Source organism: Neoarius graeffei, chromosome 7, assembly GCF_027579695.1.
Source record: "Neoarius graeffei isolate fNeoGra1 chromosome 7, fNeoGra1.pri, whole genome shotgun sequence".
Lineage (NCBI taxonomy): Eukaryota > Metazoa > Chordata > Actinopteri > Siluriformes > Ariidae > Neoarius > Neoarius graeffei.
Window position 1 is genome coordinate 56,776,535 of NC_083575.1, and position 17,013 is coordinate 56,793,547.

A 17,013-nucleotide genomic window follows, 5' to 3' on the forward strand; every position below is an offset into this window, starting at 1 on the left:
GTTAAACAGATGTTATATTAAACTTTGTCTTGTCAACATTTTGGAAATTGTTTGTGTTCATTGAGATATTGTTTAAAATGTTACTTTTCAAAGGGGGTGTACTCATTTACACTGAGCACTGTGTGTGTGTGTGTGTGTGTGTGTGTGTGTGTGTGTGTGTGTGTGTGTGTGTGTGTGTGTATTGTTTCTAATACTTTTACAAAGCATTGGAATGATTGATTAATCTATGACTATGAAGTTTCAGCAGCCAATCAGATATAGTTGGGTGACCTGTTGTATGCGACACTGGAGTTGGCAGTCAAAAACAAAATTCATTGGGCCTTCTGGGCCTTCTGAGCAGACTTGGTGACCTTTCCACCAGTTGGAGCCTTCTTCTCAACTCCCTTGATCACTCCAACTGCCACAGTCTGACGCATGTCACGTACAGCAAAGCGCCCTGTAAAAACACAACACAGTCTGAGAATTTTCTCTTATTAAACTGATCAGAATTCTTATGAGTTCATCAGCATCAAAACCCCACAACAAATCCCAATCTTGTGCACAAGATTTGAATGACAAGCTCCGGAAGTGTTTCAAACAGTATTATCTTGCCACAACAGTGCAAATGGCCAGGCACTAACCAAGAGGTGGATACTCGGAGAAGCTCTCCACACACATAGGTTTCCCAGGGATCATGTCCACAATGGCGGCATCCCCAGACTTGAGGTTCTTGGGATTGTCCTCGAGTTTCTTTCCAGAGCGGCGGTCAATCTTCTCCTTGAGCTCAGCAAACTTGCAGGCGATATGTGCAGTGTGGCAGTCCAGCACTGGAGCATAACCAGCACTGATTTGCCCTGGGTGGTTCAGGATGATCACCTGATGCAAAGAATTACATCAGTCATTGTGACCATCTGCAACTCAATAATGCTAAAAGCTGTAATGAACTCGATACGAGTTGTCAACAAATCTTATAACTTAGTGCATGAAACGCGCTTACAAAATATTTTCAATGTGAATATTTTATTGTGTGATGGTGCAGAGTGAAAGAGAGTGAGAGAATAGCCTTTAGGCAGAGTCTTTAGTCCAACCTTTGCGTAAGCAGCATAACAAAAACTGCGCACTGCCCGTACGCTTTCCAAAAACAAAACAATCCCGCCAGCAAAAATAGGGAAAAAAAAGGAGCGATCTCACCTCTTCAGATGTGGGTTTAAGTCCGACTGTACATTCCTCAAAAAGGGCGAAGAAAAACAAAGTAATCCATAAGCGTGTAGCAGTCAATTTTTTCCGGATCATTGAAGAATTCTGAAGGATGGCAGAATGTTTGCTTCCATCTACCCCCATTCATTCCTCTTTCCGCCTCCATTCAAAACCCGAGCACGTGATTTAAAGGGACTATAGCCATAGGACAGGGAGTGAGAAGGTGTGTGCGTGTGACAGAGAAGAACCCTATAGACTTCCTAGGCTCATGCTCGCCCTAAATTTCTCTTAAGTGAAGGCTTTCTATGTATTAATTTACATAGACATTTTAATACAAAATATAAATAAGTGTCTTAGACATAAATACTATTTTACGCTACTGATTAATAAAACTTTATGTGGCTGATGCTACAACGCTACACCATCCTCAGAAACTGCATTAAAACTGCAAATATGTTCACATTGTCATAACTTTCATACAGCGTCAAATGAGATTAACAGAAGCAGAAATTGAACATACTTGAGCAGTGAAGCCAGCTGCCTCCTGGGGTGGATCATTCTTGCTGTCCCCAGCGACATTCCCACGGCGGATATCCTTCACCGAGACATTTTTGACATTGAAGCCCACATTGTTCCCTGGCAGGGCCTCAGACAGAGCCTCATGGTGCATCTCCACAGACTTTACCTCAGTAGTAATATTAACAGGTGCAAAGGTTACCACCATCCCTGGTTTCAGAAAACCAGTCTCCACACGACCCACGGGTACAGTTCCGATGCCTAATGAAATTTTAAATATAGCTCCAGGATTGTTTTAACTGAAAGATGATATGTAGTAATTATAACTATATATATTTTTGCCTGGTGTCTTGCACAAAGCCTCACCTCCAATTTTGTAGACATCTTGCAGAGGCAGACGGAGTGGTTTATTGGTGGGACGAGTTGGGGGCTGGATGGCATCCAGAGCTTCTAGGAGAGTAGTTCCTGATGCATTGCCATCCTTACGGGTGATCTTCCAGCCCTTAAACCAAGTCATCTACAGAAATGACAGACAGACCAAGTAGTATTAGTCTCATAATTACCATAAATATCAATGCATAATCAGAGGAATTGTTAAAATAACAGGCCAATTTTCTTGTTAGCTATGATGTCACACATACATTGGGGCTGGCCTCCAACATGTTATCACCATTCCACCCAGAAATGGGGACAAATGCCACGGTTTCAGGGTTGTAGCCAATTTTCTTAATGTAAGTGCTGACTTCCTTTACAATTTCCTCATAGCGCTTCTGGCTATATTTGGGGTCAGTGGAGTCCATCTTATTGATACCCACAATGAGCTGTTTTACACCCAGCGTATAGGCCAGGAGCGCATGCTCTCTGGTTTGACCGTTCTTTGAGATACCAGCTTCAAACTCGCCAACGCCAGCTGCCACTATCAGGACAGCACAGTCTGCCTGGAAGACACAAACAGAAAACATATGAAGCACTCTACAAATCCAAGAACATATTTTTGAGTTGCATCTTTTAGTGTCACCCAAATTCACACTTTTTTTTTAAACCCAGAGCATTGAATGGATTCTCAAACCTGAACCTGTGTGTACATAAAAGTGTGTGCTTTCTGTTACAGCAGCTCTGGTGGTACTGCCAGGTGTAATTTAAAGGATAGGTTTCTGGTGTATTAAAACCTAGGTAAATCTAATAGGTTATTATTTATATAGTAATAACTATAGATTGATAGGGACTTGTACAGTGGATGCTCCAAATAATTTAAAGATAAGATAAATTGAGAATGTATTGCTATTTAACAAAGAAAAATGCATAATTGTTGATATGGTGTATAGCTTTCTGTAAGTACATGTTTAACAAGCATTAACATTTAACGCATGAGTCTCGGGTGTCAGTACTTTGTAATGGTCAGTAAGTTTAAATAACATGGGAGTCCTCAGACAGAGGAGTTTATGCTGTGTTTTCTGTTCCATTTTTATAAATTATGTAGTGGAAGTAGTTTTATTTACATAAGTTCAGGAAAGAGAAAAAAGAGAGAGCCTGTGAGGGAATGATATTTATGGCTACATTATAGTTTATACCACTATAGCGTAAGTGATAACAGAAACTAATTTGTCTTGCAGATATTCCATAATATTAAATATAACTATAAACAGGTGAAAAAGCATGAAATCTCATTCATTAATAAATAAATGATTGCAATCAGGTAAAAACCTTGTGGTATAAAAGGAATAAAACACTTGGGAAAATGCTATTATAGGAAAGTAATCTAAAGGCCATTCACTTTATGTTGAGCTACACCACCCTGTTATGAATTATGTTTGCTGTGGTACAAAGCAAGCAAACCAGAACCCAATAATTAATAATGTACTGCTCTGAAAGACTGACCTGGGAGGTGCCAGTAATCATGTTTTTGATGAAGTCTCTATGCCCAGGAGCATCGATGATTGTGACATAGTACTTGCTGGTCTCAAATTTCCACAGGGATATGTCAATGGTGATACCACGCTCCCGCTCCGCCTTCAGCTTATCCAACACCCAGGCATACTTAAAGGATCCCTTACCCATCTAAAACAGTTTACACCATAATGTAAGAACATGTCAGGGGAAATAGTGCCACCTCTGCATTTGAAATGGTTTTGTTTCAAGGTTCTTAAAGTCAAGGTCAAAGACTCCTGTAACAGCCCTACCTCGGCAGCTTCCTTCTCAAACTTCTCGATGGTTCTCTTGTCGATGCCACCACACTTGTAGATAAGGTGGCCAGTTGTAGTGGACTTGCCAGAGTCAACATGGCCAATGACCACAATGTTGATGTGGAGCTTCTCCTTTCCCATGGCTGATTATACTGAACGTGACAAGGGTGCTATGAGACCTTCCTCATAGAAACAAAAAGAATCAGAATCAAAGTCAGAACCAGAATCAAGTTAATTGCCAAGTGCATTCTCACATACAAGGAATTTGCTTTGGTGATTGAACAGTTAAGATAGAAGAACTAAAAGAGACAAAAGTAGTTATATAAATCAAATAAAAAAAATAAGAATCTAAAATATATAACTTTGAAAAGTGGACATATTTAAGGTGTATGTGCATGGGTTGTCTTGAAGTCGAAGCTGTACACTATCAGAATCATATTTACTGGCCAAATATGTTGACACACACAAGGAATTTGGTTCTGGCACTTGGTGTCTCTCTAACAATACAGGAGAGGGGGAGAAAAGTGTGACTATATGTATATGTAAGATATATGTAATATAAGAAAAATGTATGTATATGTACTGTACAATATGGACAATATAGACATTACACAATATAATAAATATGCAATCTACAATAAATAGTATAACTCTTATATACATAATATACAATACCTATATGATAGTGTCTAAAATATCTATTATACAATATCTATCTGTAATCTAAATATCTATAATGTATCTGTCTGTAAACACTATAATATCTCATCTCATCTCATTATCTCTAGCCGCTTTATCCTTCTACAGGGTCGCAGGCAAGCTGGAGCCTATCCCAGCTGACTACGGGCGAAAGGCGGGGTACACCCTGGACAAGTCGCCAGGTCATCACACTATAATATGCAGTATACATTATAAATATTATAAATACGTATGTAGGTCACAGACTGTGCAAAAATAGGTCACAGAATGTGCAAAAATAGGTCACAGGATGAAGATGAAGTCATGATATGAATGTGTGAGAAGAATCGAATATGTGCAGTAGGTTAAATAAAAAGCCAAGCTGTACAGTGTGTGCTAGAATGTGCAATAAAAGTTCACAGAATGAAGATGTATGACATGACCATGAAATGTGCAAAATCGCAGTTCAGAGACAAAGTGCATTAATGTCACAGATTGAAAGTGTGAGATTAGAGTTAGTGGGGGTTTCTGACCTTATTGATGAGGCCAGCTGCAATGGGGAAAAGCTGCCCTTTTGCTGTGAGGTTTTGGTTCTAATGGACCGCAAACTCCTACCAGAGAGGAGTGATTCAAAAAGTTTGTGTCTGGGGTGAGAGGGGTCAGCTGCAATCCTTTCTGCTCTCCACAGGGTCCTGGACTCGTACAGGTCCTGAAGAGATGGAAGGTTGCAGCTAATTGTTCTCTCAGCAGAGTGAATGATGCGCTAGTAGACTTTCAGCTTTAATTAAAGGGGTTTAACAAAAATATTGCATGAACTGTTTAGGAATTACAGGCAGTTTTTTTTACATAGTCCTGCCATTGTCACAGCTCAAAAGTAATCAGACAAACCAGCATAATTATAAGTATTATTTTTAATACTTGGCTGCAAATCCTTTTCAATGACCACCTGAAGTCTGAAACCCATTGAAATCACCAAATGCTTTGTTTCCTCCTTTGAGACGGCTTCATTTCAAATCATTTGTGGTGGTGTACAGAGGCAAAATTAGGAACATTTGTGTTACTGTTCAAATACTTATGAACCACACATAGAGAGAGAGAGAGAGAGAGAGAGAGAGAGACAATAGCAATCAAAAGTTTGGACAGCCCTACTCATTCATAGGGTTTTTCTGTATTTTGACCATTTTCTACACTGTAGAACAATACTGAAGACATCAGACTATGAAATAACATCTCATCTCATTCATTATCTCTAGCCGCTTTATCCTTCTACAGGGTCGCAGGCAAGCTGGAGCCTATCCCAGCTGACTACGGGCGAAAGGCGGGGTACACCCTGGACAAGTCGCCAGGTCATCACAGGGCTGACACATATGGAACATAAATGTAATTATGTGGTAAACAAAAAAAAAATGTTTCATATTTTAGATTCTTCAAAGCAGCCACAGTTTACTTTGATGGAAGCACGCTACTGGTATTATCTTAATGAGCTTCATGAGCTAGTCACCTGGAATGTTTTTCAATTAACAAGTGTGCCTTTTCAAAAGTTAATTAGTGGAATAAATCAGAAAAATAGAGTAAATAGCCCTATTCCACAACTGTAGTAATCCATATTATGTCAAGAACCACCCAACTATTTGATACATCCATTATTAAGTAAAGAGAAACAACATCCGTCATAACTTGACATGAAGTGTCTTTTAATTAATAAAAATGAAGAAAAAAATATTGAATCTAAGGTGTGTCCAAACATTTGACTGATGCTGTATGTGTATAATATATAATAAGAAAAATTATTGTGGCTCATTTACCTTTGGCCATAATTCTATCCTTCTCTGCGTTACCTCTTCCCTCATATTTAGGCCCCAGATAAAACGGTTTCTGTCTCTGGGCCATCTTCACTTTTCTGCTGAGCCAATGTTCTGTGCTGAAGCCATCGTTAGTGAAAACAGGCCAGCTTGAGTGGACTTCCAGAGCAAGAACAAAATCGATAGAAATGTGCCGGCCATTCTCCTGCACGAGCAGAGTTACAGCTGGAAAGCCGCCCTTCTTCCTCGCTAGTGTAACATTATGTACAACACACACACCTACCTTTAATATGCAGTAGTTTCATCACCACCAGCAGTTAGTCATTACAGGATACTTCTTACACTGTAGTGCTTCCACAGCGTCCTTTACTTTCTCTTGGAATTCTTTGAGCATTTCATTGGCCATGATGGTGTTATCTTCCTTGAGAAACTTGTCTAAAGGATGTCTTTGAGTGTGCCGTTTCATTTCCACACTATGGAAAGCACCGTTATCTGAAAAACGCTGGAGGGTCATCCTGTCCACATGAACAGTCAGCATGACCTCAAACTCATCAGGCTCGCAGATCTATTAAAAAAACCCTGTTACTCACAGTCAACATTCATGTTAAGGAACAAGACACAAAGATCTATCACTGTTCTTCAGATGTCTATGAGGTCACTTTTCATAGTAGCTTCCTGTCTTCAGAACGCTGATATCTTTGCACCAGTCCACGTGCTGTTTCAGATGCTCAGTGACTTATGACACCTCTTCAGGCTGCACCTCTCCCCTTCTTCCCTGCCCACTGTATAACTGCGAGTCGGTCTTGATCAACCCGGGCTGTGTATGGTCTAGCCTGGGGTGAGCTGTTTTGAGTTCTGTATTTAGTTATACTTTATATGGTTGATTTGTTTCCTTGGCTGCTTGAGTATTGGTATTTCAACAGCATATTACACCAAGTATTAAGGTTTTTTTTATTTGTCATTTCAACCATTTACAGTTGGTACAGTACACAGTTAAAATAAAACAATGTTTCTCCAGGACTATGGTGCTACATTAAACATCGCAGGGCTACAATCTACAATACAACATAAAGTGCAAGAGTGCAATAAGTGCAACACTGCAGACAATAGACAAACAAACGGATGATAAACGACACAAACAACAAAGTGTAGAGTTGAGTGTGCATATTGAGTATATGAAAAGGGAATAAATAAATGTAAACCTTGTTGTGTGAGAGACATTGTAAACATTGTAAAGCAATAGTGCATTATTGTCCACTGTGCAAAGACTGCAGTGTGAGTGGTGTGTTCAACAGTCCGTGAGAATCAGTCCAGTTCCTCAGACTTGAGGAGTCTTATAACACGTGGGAAGAAACTGTTAGAGTCTGGCTGTGAAGGCTCAAATGCTTTGGTATCTTTTTCCAGACAGCAGGAGGGTGAAGAGATTGTTTGAGGGGTGTGTGGGGTCAGCCACGATGCTGGTGGCTTTCCGGATGCAGTGTGTGGTGTAAATGTCTGTGATAGAGGGGAGAGAGACTCCAATGATCTTCTCAGCTGTCCTCACTATCCGCTGTAGGATCTTGCAATCAGAGACTGTGCAGTTCCCAAACCAGACCATGATGCAGCTGCTTAGAATGCTCTCAATAGTCCTTCTGTAGAATACTGTGAGGATGGGTGATGGGAGGTGGGTTTTCCTTAGCCTCCATAGGAAGTAGAGGTGCTGTTGGGCTTTCTTGACTATGGAGCTGGTGTTGAGGGACCAGGTGATGTTCTCTGCCAGATGAACACCAAGGAATTTGGTGCTCTTGACATTCTCCACGAGTGAGCCATTGATTTACAGTGAAGAGTGGTCAGTGTTCTTCTGAAGTCAACAACCATCTCCTCTGTTTTGTCCATATTCAGAACAGGTTGTTGACTCTGCACCAGTCTGATAGCTGTTGCACCTCCTCTCTGTATGCTGACTCGTCGTTCTTACTGATGAGACCCACCACAGTCATGTCATCAGCAAACTTGATGAAGTGATTCGAACTGTGAGTTGCTGCACAGTCGTGAATCAGCAGAGTGAACAGAAGTGGGCTGAGCACACAGCCCTGGGGGGCCCCAGTGCTCAGTATGGTGGTGCTGGAAGTTCTGCTCCCAGTCCAGACTAACTGAGATCTCTCAGTCAGGAAATCCAGGATCCAGTTGCAGAGGGAGAGTGTTCAGGCCCAACAGGCTCAGCTTTCCAATTGGTTGCTGAGGGATGATTGTGTTGAATGCTGAACTGAAGTCTATGTACTTTTACACAGGGTATACATACTTTTGTTTATTTAGATGGGATACATTTGTTGTATTTTTTTGTATTCCTTTTTCTTTTTCCTTTCTTCATAATGAAAATGTAGACTGTTTTTTTCCTTTCCTACATTATGCAATCTACCTCTAATAAAACATACTTGACAAAAAAAAGAAATGGCTCCTTCTGGCCAGGTTTTCACCTGCCTTAGAAGCAGTTTGGAGCATCTGATGAGTGGTCTGTATGTTTGTGGAAACAAGATCCAGCGTGTTCACCCATCTCGTTGCAAAGTCCACATGCTGATGAAATTTAGGGAGCACTGATCTGAGATTCGCATGGTTGAAATCTCTGGCGACAATAAATTGTTGTCACTTGTTCAGTTGGCATTAGAACTTTCTTGTCTAGAAGTTCAGCACTTCATGTACCTGACTTTTGCACTCATTGTACGTCGCTCTGGATAAGAGCATCTGCTAAATACAATATAATGTAATATTCTGGATGCCATTTATGCAGTTGGCCAATTCCAATCTCTGTCTTTTCTTTACCTTTAACTTTTCAAGAGCAATTTGAAGGACTTTATTCGGATTCTCCTCCATACTGCTGGCCTCTTCTTGCTGAGCAGATGGGGGATGTTTTCTTTTCATCACTTTTTGCTGTCTTGGTTGTTTGTGTCTCTTCCATAGATTGAACATCACTTGGAGATTTCCTCAGACAGACTTCTGGACTTTTCTGGAGCTTTGGAGGGCAGCTCACTTTGGGGTCTGTTGTTTTGGTTGACACCGATCTCTGGCTTTTGTTTACCTTTTCAGGAGCACTCTGAAGATTTTTGCTCAGATTCTCCTCAATATGTTTGTCTCTCTTTGCTGAGCAGCGGGACGCTACTTTCTTCTTGCCACTTTTGGTTGCTTTGGGCATTTGTTGCTCTTCGGTACAGTTCGCATCCTTTGACTGTCCCCTCGGATGGACTTCTGGACTTTCCTGGAGTTTTGAAGAGCAGCTCGCTTTGGCATCCGTGGATTTATTGTCTACCTTCTCCTCCTTTCTTGGAGCGTTCTTTTTTTCATGGAGCCAGTGGACTTTTAGCAAAAGATTTGCCTGGATTCTTGTCCTGGACATTGTATGGTCTTCCTCTGCTGCTCATCGCACTTCAGTGTCTGCGGCTGTGCGTAAAAGACCAGAGTAATGCAGAAATGGTGCTTATAAATCAACCTTGATGTGAGAGGAGGCTAAATATAGGCCTGTTTAGGTGAGTATCAGTGTGTCCTTGACCATATATCTTCCAATTATAACTGATTAAACATGGAGAGTATAAACAAAGTGTGTTTTTATAATCTTTTACCCCCTTAGAAGTGGAACCAGTAGAAACTTCTCCAGCCGCCGCCATGGACTATTAGCTGGGGTGCTGGGGGGGTGGTTATATTTCGCCCCTCCCCCTATTCATTACATGGTACAGTCTTGCGTAGGTAAAGCCAGAGCGTGACCCCACATTAGGTTTGCTTTTTTCCAATCCAGCACTAATGTCAACTGGGCATGGTAGAAGCAGAATTTATTGTGGACCATCAGTAGACTAACACTATAATGGAGAAGTTGGGTTACCAGAAATGTAAAGAGAGGCAGCAGAAAGCTGAGAGAGAGAGAGAAAGGGCTGACAGTCAGTCACCCAGTTTTTTCTGAAGAAAGGTAGCCTATACATTTATTCACTGACCTTCCTTTGGTAGCTATTAATCTAATGTGCTAACGTTAATGCTACAGAAGATTATTATTGTGGCTTAACCACTGCTTGGATGATCAAGCCAACAACTTAATTTACAATGCAGTGTTGTTTTACTTAAATATGTCATAAGTAGTCTTGATTGCCACTGAAAATGAAATGAGTAATGAATGTAATTTTTGGTCTGCAAAGAGCTCAGTGAATTTTTAGGTCCACTATACAGCTAGTGCACCAGCTAGGTTAAGATGCATGCTAATAACTAGCTTGTTCACTAATGAGGGCTGCCTTCAACATGCACAGATGCAGCCTCAGGATTAGGAAACCCTGCCTTAACCCCCCTCCCAGTTGAAACAAAAGGAGGTGAGCAGTATTTTGTTGATAATGTATTTACAGAGCAGTCTATGAATAAAGGGCTTCGGGGGTAAGGCTCATGCAGACCGATTTTTAGTACTTAGCCTGCATTAACTATGTGAGCAGCTAGCTATCAAGCAAGTACAATTTTCTCTGATAACATTCATAGACATTCCAGTAATGAAATGGACAAAAACTGGCTAAAAAGATAGTTAGATAGCTTGACTTAAGATGTAAAGGGGATAATGTCATTGCCACTTTTAAGGTAACCCATCTCATCTCATCTCATTATCTCTAGCCGCTTTATCCTGTTCTACAGGGTCGCAGGCAAGCTGGAGCCTATCCCAGCTGACTACGGGCGAAAGGCGGGGTACACCCTGGACAAGTCGCCAGGTCATCACAGGGCTGACACATAGACACAGACAACCATTCACACTCACATTCACACCTACGGTCAATTTAGAGTCACCAGTTAACCTAACCTGCATGTCTTTGGACTGTGGGGGAAACCGGAGCACCCGAAGGAAACCCACACAGACACGGGGAGAACATGCAAACTCCACACAGAAAGGCCCTCACCGGCCACGGGGCTCGAACCCGGACCTTCTTGCTGTGAGGCGACAGCACTAACCACTACACCACCATGCCGCCCCCATAAACGTAATCTCTGTCGATAAAATAGCACTCTGTTGAAATTAGAATAGCTTAACAGGAATGTGAAAGAAATACCCTTTTCTGTTTTTGATACATCCATTTGCAGGCAGCATGGTATGACTAATTTGTTGATGTAAAATTTATTAGTGTTCAAAAAAGGTTCCCCTCTGCTGCACAACAAAGCCCGTAAGTCATTCTGAAACTGTATGTAGAGTATGTACAGTGGTTATCTCGCTCATTTGGGGCTGTTGAACATTGAGACACTAGGTATTTGAGATTGAGGGATTTAGACTCTACCATTTGACCTCTTTGTATGTTTTGATCTTTTGCCATTGTTCTCATTTATATTTGTTGTTATTGTTAAAGTATTTATTTAATAAGTTGATGAATGTTGAGTTTTTCTCACTGGATTGCTGATTACTGTGTTTCCTGTTAAATTGGCACAGCCAAAAAAAAGAAAGAAAGAAAAAACCCTCAGTGGATTTCTTGCAGCGCACCATGTAATCTATCAGTTACATAGTTAATCATCAATCTAGAAATTTAACTGCATATAATGAGTCAGTACATGAAGGAGACATAAGGCTGAATTTGGAAGTCTGTTTGCGACAGCAAGGCCAGCTTACACTAAGTTTTATACTTATCTACTCATTTATCTCCAAGCTACAGCCTGGGTAGGTTTCTAACTAAATACTCACACCTAGTGGTTAAAAGTAATATCAGGGTATAAACAAGCCCTGTGTCCGAAATCACTCCCTACTCATGATATAGTGGACTATATAGTGAAGTCGCCAGTTTGTAGTGCTGTCTGAATGTACAGTGAGAATTATTACACCCTATATAGGGGACTCATAGTATCCCACAATACATCGTGAAAAGTAGTGTACAACCAATGGTCACTAACCAAGCAATATATTTCATCATGCATTATGGTTGCGCTGAAAGAAAAGCTGTAAAAGCGGTTTCATAAAGACCGTTAAGTATTTTAGATTGAGTACAGCAGTAGTTTGTTTTTCTTAATGACAATGGGCATGAGACAAATTTATAAGTTGTGGTGCGAAAGTGGCAATAATATTGTAGTGTGTTGATGGACGGAGGAAGAAACACATTGTAAATGGACATTCAAGTACAATTAAAAATAGTAAAAGAATAGAAAATAAGATAAAATAGACTAAGACAGATAAAATACAGGTGGCACGGTGGTGTAGTGGTTAGCGCTGTTGCCTCACAGCAAGAAGCTCCGGGTTCGAGCCCCGTGGCTGGCGAGGGCCTTTCTGTGTGGAGTTTGCATGTTGTCCGCGTGGGTTTCCTCCGGGTGCTCCGGTTTCCCCCAAAGACATGCAGGTTAGGTTAACTGGTGACTCTAAATTGACCGTAGGTGTGAATGTGAGTGTGAATGGTTGTCTGTGTCTATGTGTCAGCCCTGTGATGACCTGGCGACTTGTCCAGGGTGTACCCCGCCTTTCGCCTGTAGTCAGCTGGGATAGGCTCCAGCTTGCCTGCGACCCTGTAGAACAGGATAAAGCGGCTAGAGATAATGAGATGAGAGATGAGATGAGATAAAATACAAGAATAAAAGTTACAGTGCAGAGCGAGGAATTAATCAAAAGCCTCAAATTTGATTTAATAAAAGGCAGCGTCAAAGAAGAAAGTATTCAGCCTTGATTTAAAAGAACTGAAGGATGCAGCAGACACAAAGTACTTTGTATTTATTAATGTGGGAAATACGCTCAGTATAATATGCATTTATCACAAAATTATATGCATGTATTTAAAAACCCGCCAGATCTGGCACGTTTTAATTGTGCGACAGTAATGACGTAAATAACGGCGCGGTGGAGTAGTGTCCGAAAGCATTTTTTCATTTTACCATTGAGCTCACTATATAGTCCTCTATATAGTAATTCCCTAGATAGTGAGTAGGGAGTAGTGAATGAGTGAGTGATTTCGGACACAGCTAAGGTCTGTGACTTTTGTGATCAATTCAGTAGAGGTGTTCAGATCCAGTGGGTCATTACTGGTGTTTAACAAACTCAAGACCTTTGGATTCATGTGTGTTTTTTGTTAGAAAATTACACTAATAACACTAACTCTGGAGAAACGAAGGGTCATGGGTTTTTATGTGGGTGGCGACAATATTATATTCTTTCATAGGGCCCAAAATTTCTAGCAGTGCCCCCTGACTATTAGACCACATCAATGTCTTTTCATTCTCAGTGTAAAACACTGCTTAAGGCACTGAATGGGAATTTTGAATTGTTCCTGCATGACTCTGCTGGCTGTCTCACAAATGGTGGGTCTGTTTTTGTTTTCTCTTCATGGTTTTCTGTGCAGCTAAATGTTAGTTCATTCTCAGACTTTTGAATTCACGTGTGTTTTTTGTTAGAAACACACACACACACACACAGCTGCCGACCTTGTTCTAGAGATTTGTGCAGTCATTAGGGATGATATTGCATACTGTATTATGCTACACACTGACCACTGAGTTAAATTAGTCAGAATCAGGAAGACCAATCTTTAGAACTGCAATAAGAGATGATGCAAAGAACAGAAGTTCAAAACAAAAAGCAGAACTTCAACCAAAACTTTCTCTCCTCTCCATTCCACAGCAGGCCTCAGGGCAGCACGGTGGTGTAGTGATTAGCACAGTCGCCTCACAGCAAGAAGGTTCCGGGTTCAAACCCAGCGGCCGGCGAGGGCCTTTCTGTGTGGAGTTTGCATGTTCTCCCCGTGTCTGCGTGGGTTTCCTTCGGGTGCTCCGGTTTCCCCCACAGTCCAAAGACATGCAGTTAGGTTGACGTGGGGCAGCCTTGGGCTGAGGTGCCCTTGAGCAAGGTACCAAACCCCTGACTGCTCCCCGGGCGCTCTGGGCTGCCCAAGTCAAGTTTATTTGTATAGCACTTTTAACAATAAACATTGTCGCATAGCAGCTTTACAGAATTTGAATGACTTAAAACATGAGCTAATTTTATCCCTAATCTATCCCCAATGAGCAAGCCTGCGGTGACGGTGGCAAGGAAAAACTCCCTCAGATGACATGAGGAAGAAACCTCGAGAGGAACCAGACTCAAAAGGGAACCCATCCTCATTTGGGCAACAACAGACAGCATGACTATAACATTAACAGTTTTAACATGAAGACAGTTTCGTTGATGTTGTAACTCTTCATTGATGGAAACTTGAGTGCAAAACTGTTCATGACAACTGCAGTCCTAAAGTTAGCAAGTCAACTGTAGTCCTCAGCCATAAAAGCATTACTGTAAGAGTCCAGAGCATCCTCCAGGTGTAACTTTCAACTGTCCTCATGGGGCCGTCCTCCACAGGAGCGATGCAATAAGACTCCAATCAGACACAGGGCACCAGGATGGATCAAGCAGGTCCGAGGGGCAGAAGAGGTCAGCATCTCGATCCCAGGACCGACATGTAACTCAGAGGGACAGATTGGGGGGGAGAAAACACAGGTTGTTAGGTATGCCCTAAAAATGACACAAGTATTAAGTCTGTGTGGTAGGCTCGCAGAGACGAGAGTCTTGACATCATGCATAATACACAACAATGGGATGTTAATATGGTTAAAAAATATCATGACCTGCTCTGGCTGGATGCTTGATTGGGTGATGGGAGCACACTCCTCAGTAATGATGGGATGCAGATGGGACCCTTAGGGCTGGCCAAGACAATTCAGTTACATTTCACCGGGTCTGGGACATGCGACAGAATGTCTGACGGCCGATTCCCTGCAGGCTACGATAGCCAGTCGAGGTCTCCACCCTCTCCACCAAAAGATTTCCTGTTGACTCCATGTAACTCAGAGGGATAGATTTGGGGGGGGAGAGAGGGAAAGAAAACACAGGTTGTTAGGTATGCCCAATGTCACCTGAATAAGTAGGAACAGTATACATATTGCACTGAGTACAAGCAGGGACTCCGGCAACTAACTATGACAGCATAACTAAAAGGGGAGAGTCAGAAGGTAACACAGGCATGAGGGAGCCCCGGGACATAAAGCAACCAGCCACTACACCGTCAACAAACTCGAGTGAGCAAGTGAGTGGGGACTGACAGCATCCATACATCCCAGTTTATCAAAACACTCTATGTCTGAGGACCCTCCAGATCTACACCTTTACCTCATAAACACCATTAACAAAAGGCTTGACTAAACAGATATGTTTTCAGCCTAGACTTAAACGCTGAGACTGTGTCTGATTCCCGAACATTACTTGGAAGGCTGTTTCATAACTGTGGGGCTTTGTAAGAAAAGGCTCTGTCCCCTGATGTAGCCTTCACTATACAAGGTACCAGCAGATAGCCTGCATATTTTGATCTAAGTAGGCATGGCGGGTCATAGAGGAGCAGAAATTCACTCAGGTACTGTGGTGCGAGACCATTTAGTGCTTTAAAGGTCAATAGTAGTATTTTATAATTAATACAAAATTTGATTGGGAGCCAATGCAGTGTGGATAAGACAGGCGTGATGTGGTCATATTTTCTAGTTCTAGTAAGGACTCTTGCTGCTGCATTTTGAACTAACTGGAGCTTGTTTATGCACTTATTGGAACATCCAGACAGTAAGGCATTACAATAATCCAACCTGGAGGTAACGAAAGCATGAACTAGTTTTTCCGCGTCATGTAGTGACATTAAATTTCTTATCTTAGCAATATTTCTGAGATGAAAGAAAGCTATCCGGGTAATGTTATCAATGTGAGTTTCGAATGAAAGACTGGGGTCAATAATCACCCCAAGGCAGTGGCGGCTCCTGAATTTTTTTTCAGGGGGGGCAGTTTTCCCCCGTTATGTCTACACGGACCATAAATGTCCACAGGACTGAAGTAAATTGACCTAGGTAGCAAATCAATTGGCCGAACTTGTTTTTGCCTGGTAAATTCAGATATCAATATAGACAATATCTCTTCTCTCTACTAGGTGGCAACACTGAACAAGTTCCCATCTCATCTCATTATCTCTAGCCGCTTTATCCTGTTCTACAGGGTCGCAGGCAAGCTGGAGCCTATCCCAGCTGACTACGGGCGAAAGGCGGGGTACACCTTGGACAAGTCGCCAGGTCATCACAGGGCTGACACATAGACACAGACAACCATTCACACTCACATTCGCACCTACGCTCAATTTAGAGTCACCAGTTAACCTAACCTGCATGTCTTTGGACTGTGGGGGAAACCGGAGCACCCGGAGGAAACCCACGCGGACACGGGGAGAACATGCAAACTCCACACAGAAAGGCCCTCGCCGGCCCCGGGGCTCGAACCCAGGACCTTCTTGCTGTGAGGCGACAGCGCTAACCACTACACCACCGTGCCGCCCACTGAACAAGTTAAAGGTGGCAAACTAAGGTAGCCTAGTAAACTAGACCCACTCGCCTAGCGGCCAAAAATATTTTTGACTACGAGTGGAAATATTCACATTTAGTCTGGCTTGCCAGGCTAAAACTAAGGAAGATTCATTGTGAAGCCTTCAAAGCAAAACATTTGGCATCACAATCAATTAATATTACATTACTCATTTATTTTCTCATATTTTTCCAGTATTCTATAATAAGTAGACACAAATTCTTAATTATAAACATATTCTAATTTCTTCATTCTAAAGAATGCAATTAAAGTGGCAGGATATAAATCCAAAACAAGTGTTTATTTAAGTTTTGAAAAAGATGAAGAAAAGCATAAC

At 41.7% G+C, this 17,013-nt stretch overlaps 1 protein-coding gene and 1 pseudogene across 1 annotated transcript; both read right to left on the reverse strand.

Moving 5' to 3' along the window:
* Positions 1–311: 311 nt before the first annotated feature.
* On the reverse strand, positions 312–4,016 carry eef1a1a (eukaryotic translation elongation factor 1 alpha 1a). The gene is made up of 7 exons (XM_060926043.1): positions 3,873–4,016; positions 3,571–3,750; positions 2,334–2,630; positions 2,059–2,209; positions 1,697–1,953; positions 621–855; positions 312–436 (listed from the first exon to the last, which is right to left on the reverse strand). The coding sequence occupies exons 1-7, from the start codon at positions 4,014–4,016 to the stop codon at positions 312–314; spliced, it is 1,389 nt and encodes a 462-aa protein (XP_060782026.1).
* A 2,334-nt stretch (positions 4,017–6,350) lies between these two features.
* LOC132888874 (cyclic GMP-AMP synthase-like) lies at positions 6,351–9,747 on the reverse strand (annotated as a pseudogene).
* Between the last annotated feature and the right edge of the window lie 7,266 nt (positions 9,748–17,013).

What these genes read in the sequence shown, in the direction of transcription:
- eef1a1a (XM_060926043.1), bottom strand. Translation starts at nt 4,016, where the DNA reads ATGGGAAAGGAGAAGCTCCACATCAACATTGTGGTCATTGGCCATGTT. An exon ending in TTGAGAAGGAAGCTGCCGAG is followed by an intron (nt 3,751 to 3,872) that starts GTAGGGCTGTTA and finishes AAACTGTTTTAG; the next exon opens with ATGGGTAAGGGATCCTTTAA. An exon ending in AGATGTCTACAAAATTGGAG is followed by an intron (nt 1,954 to 2,058) that starts GTGAGGCTTTGT and finishes AAATTTCATTAG; the next exon opens with GCATCGGAACTGTACCCGTG.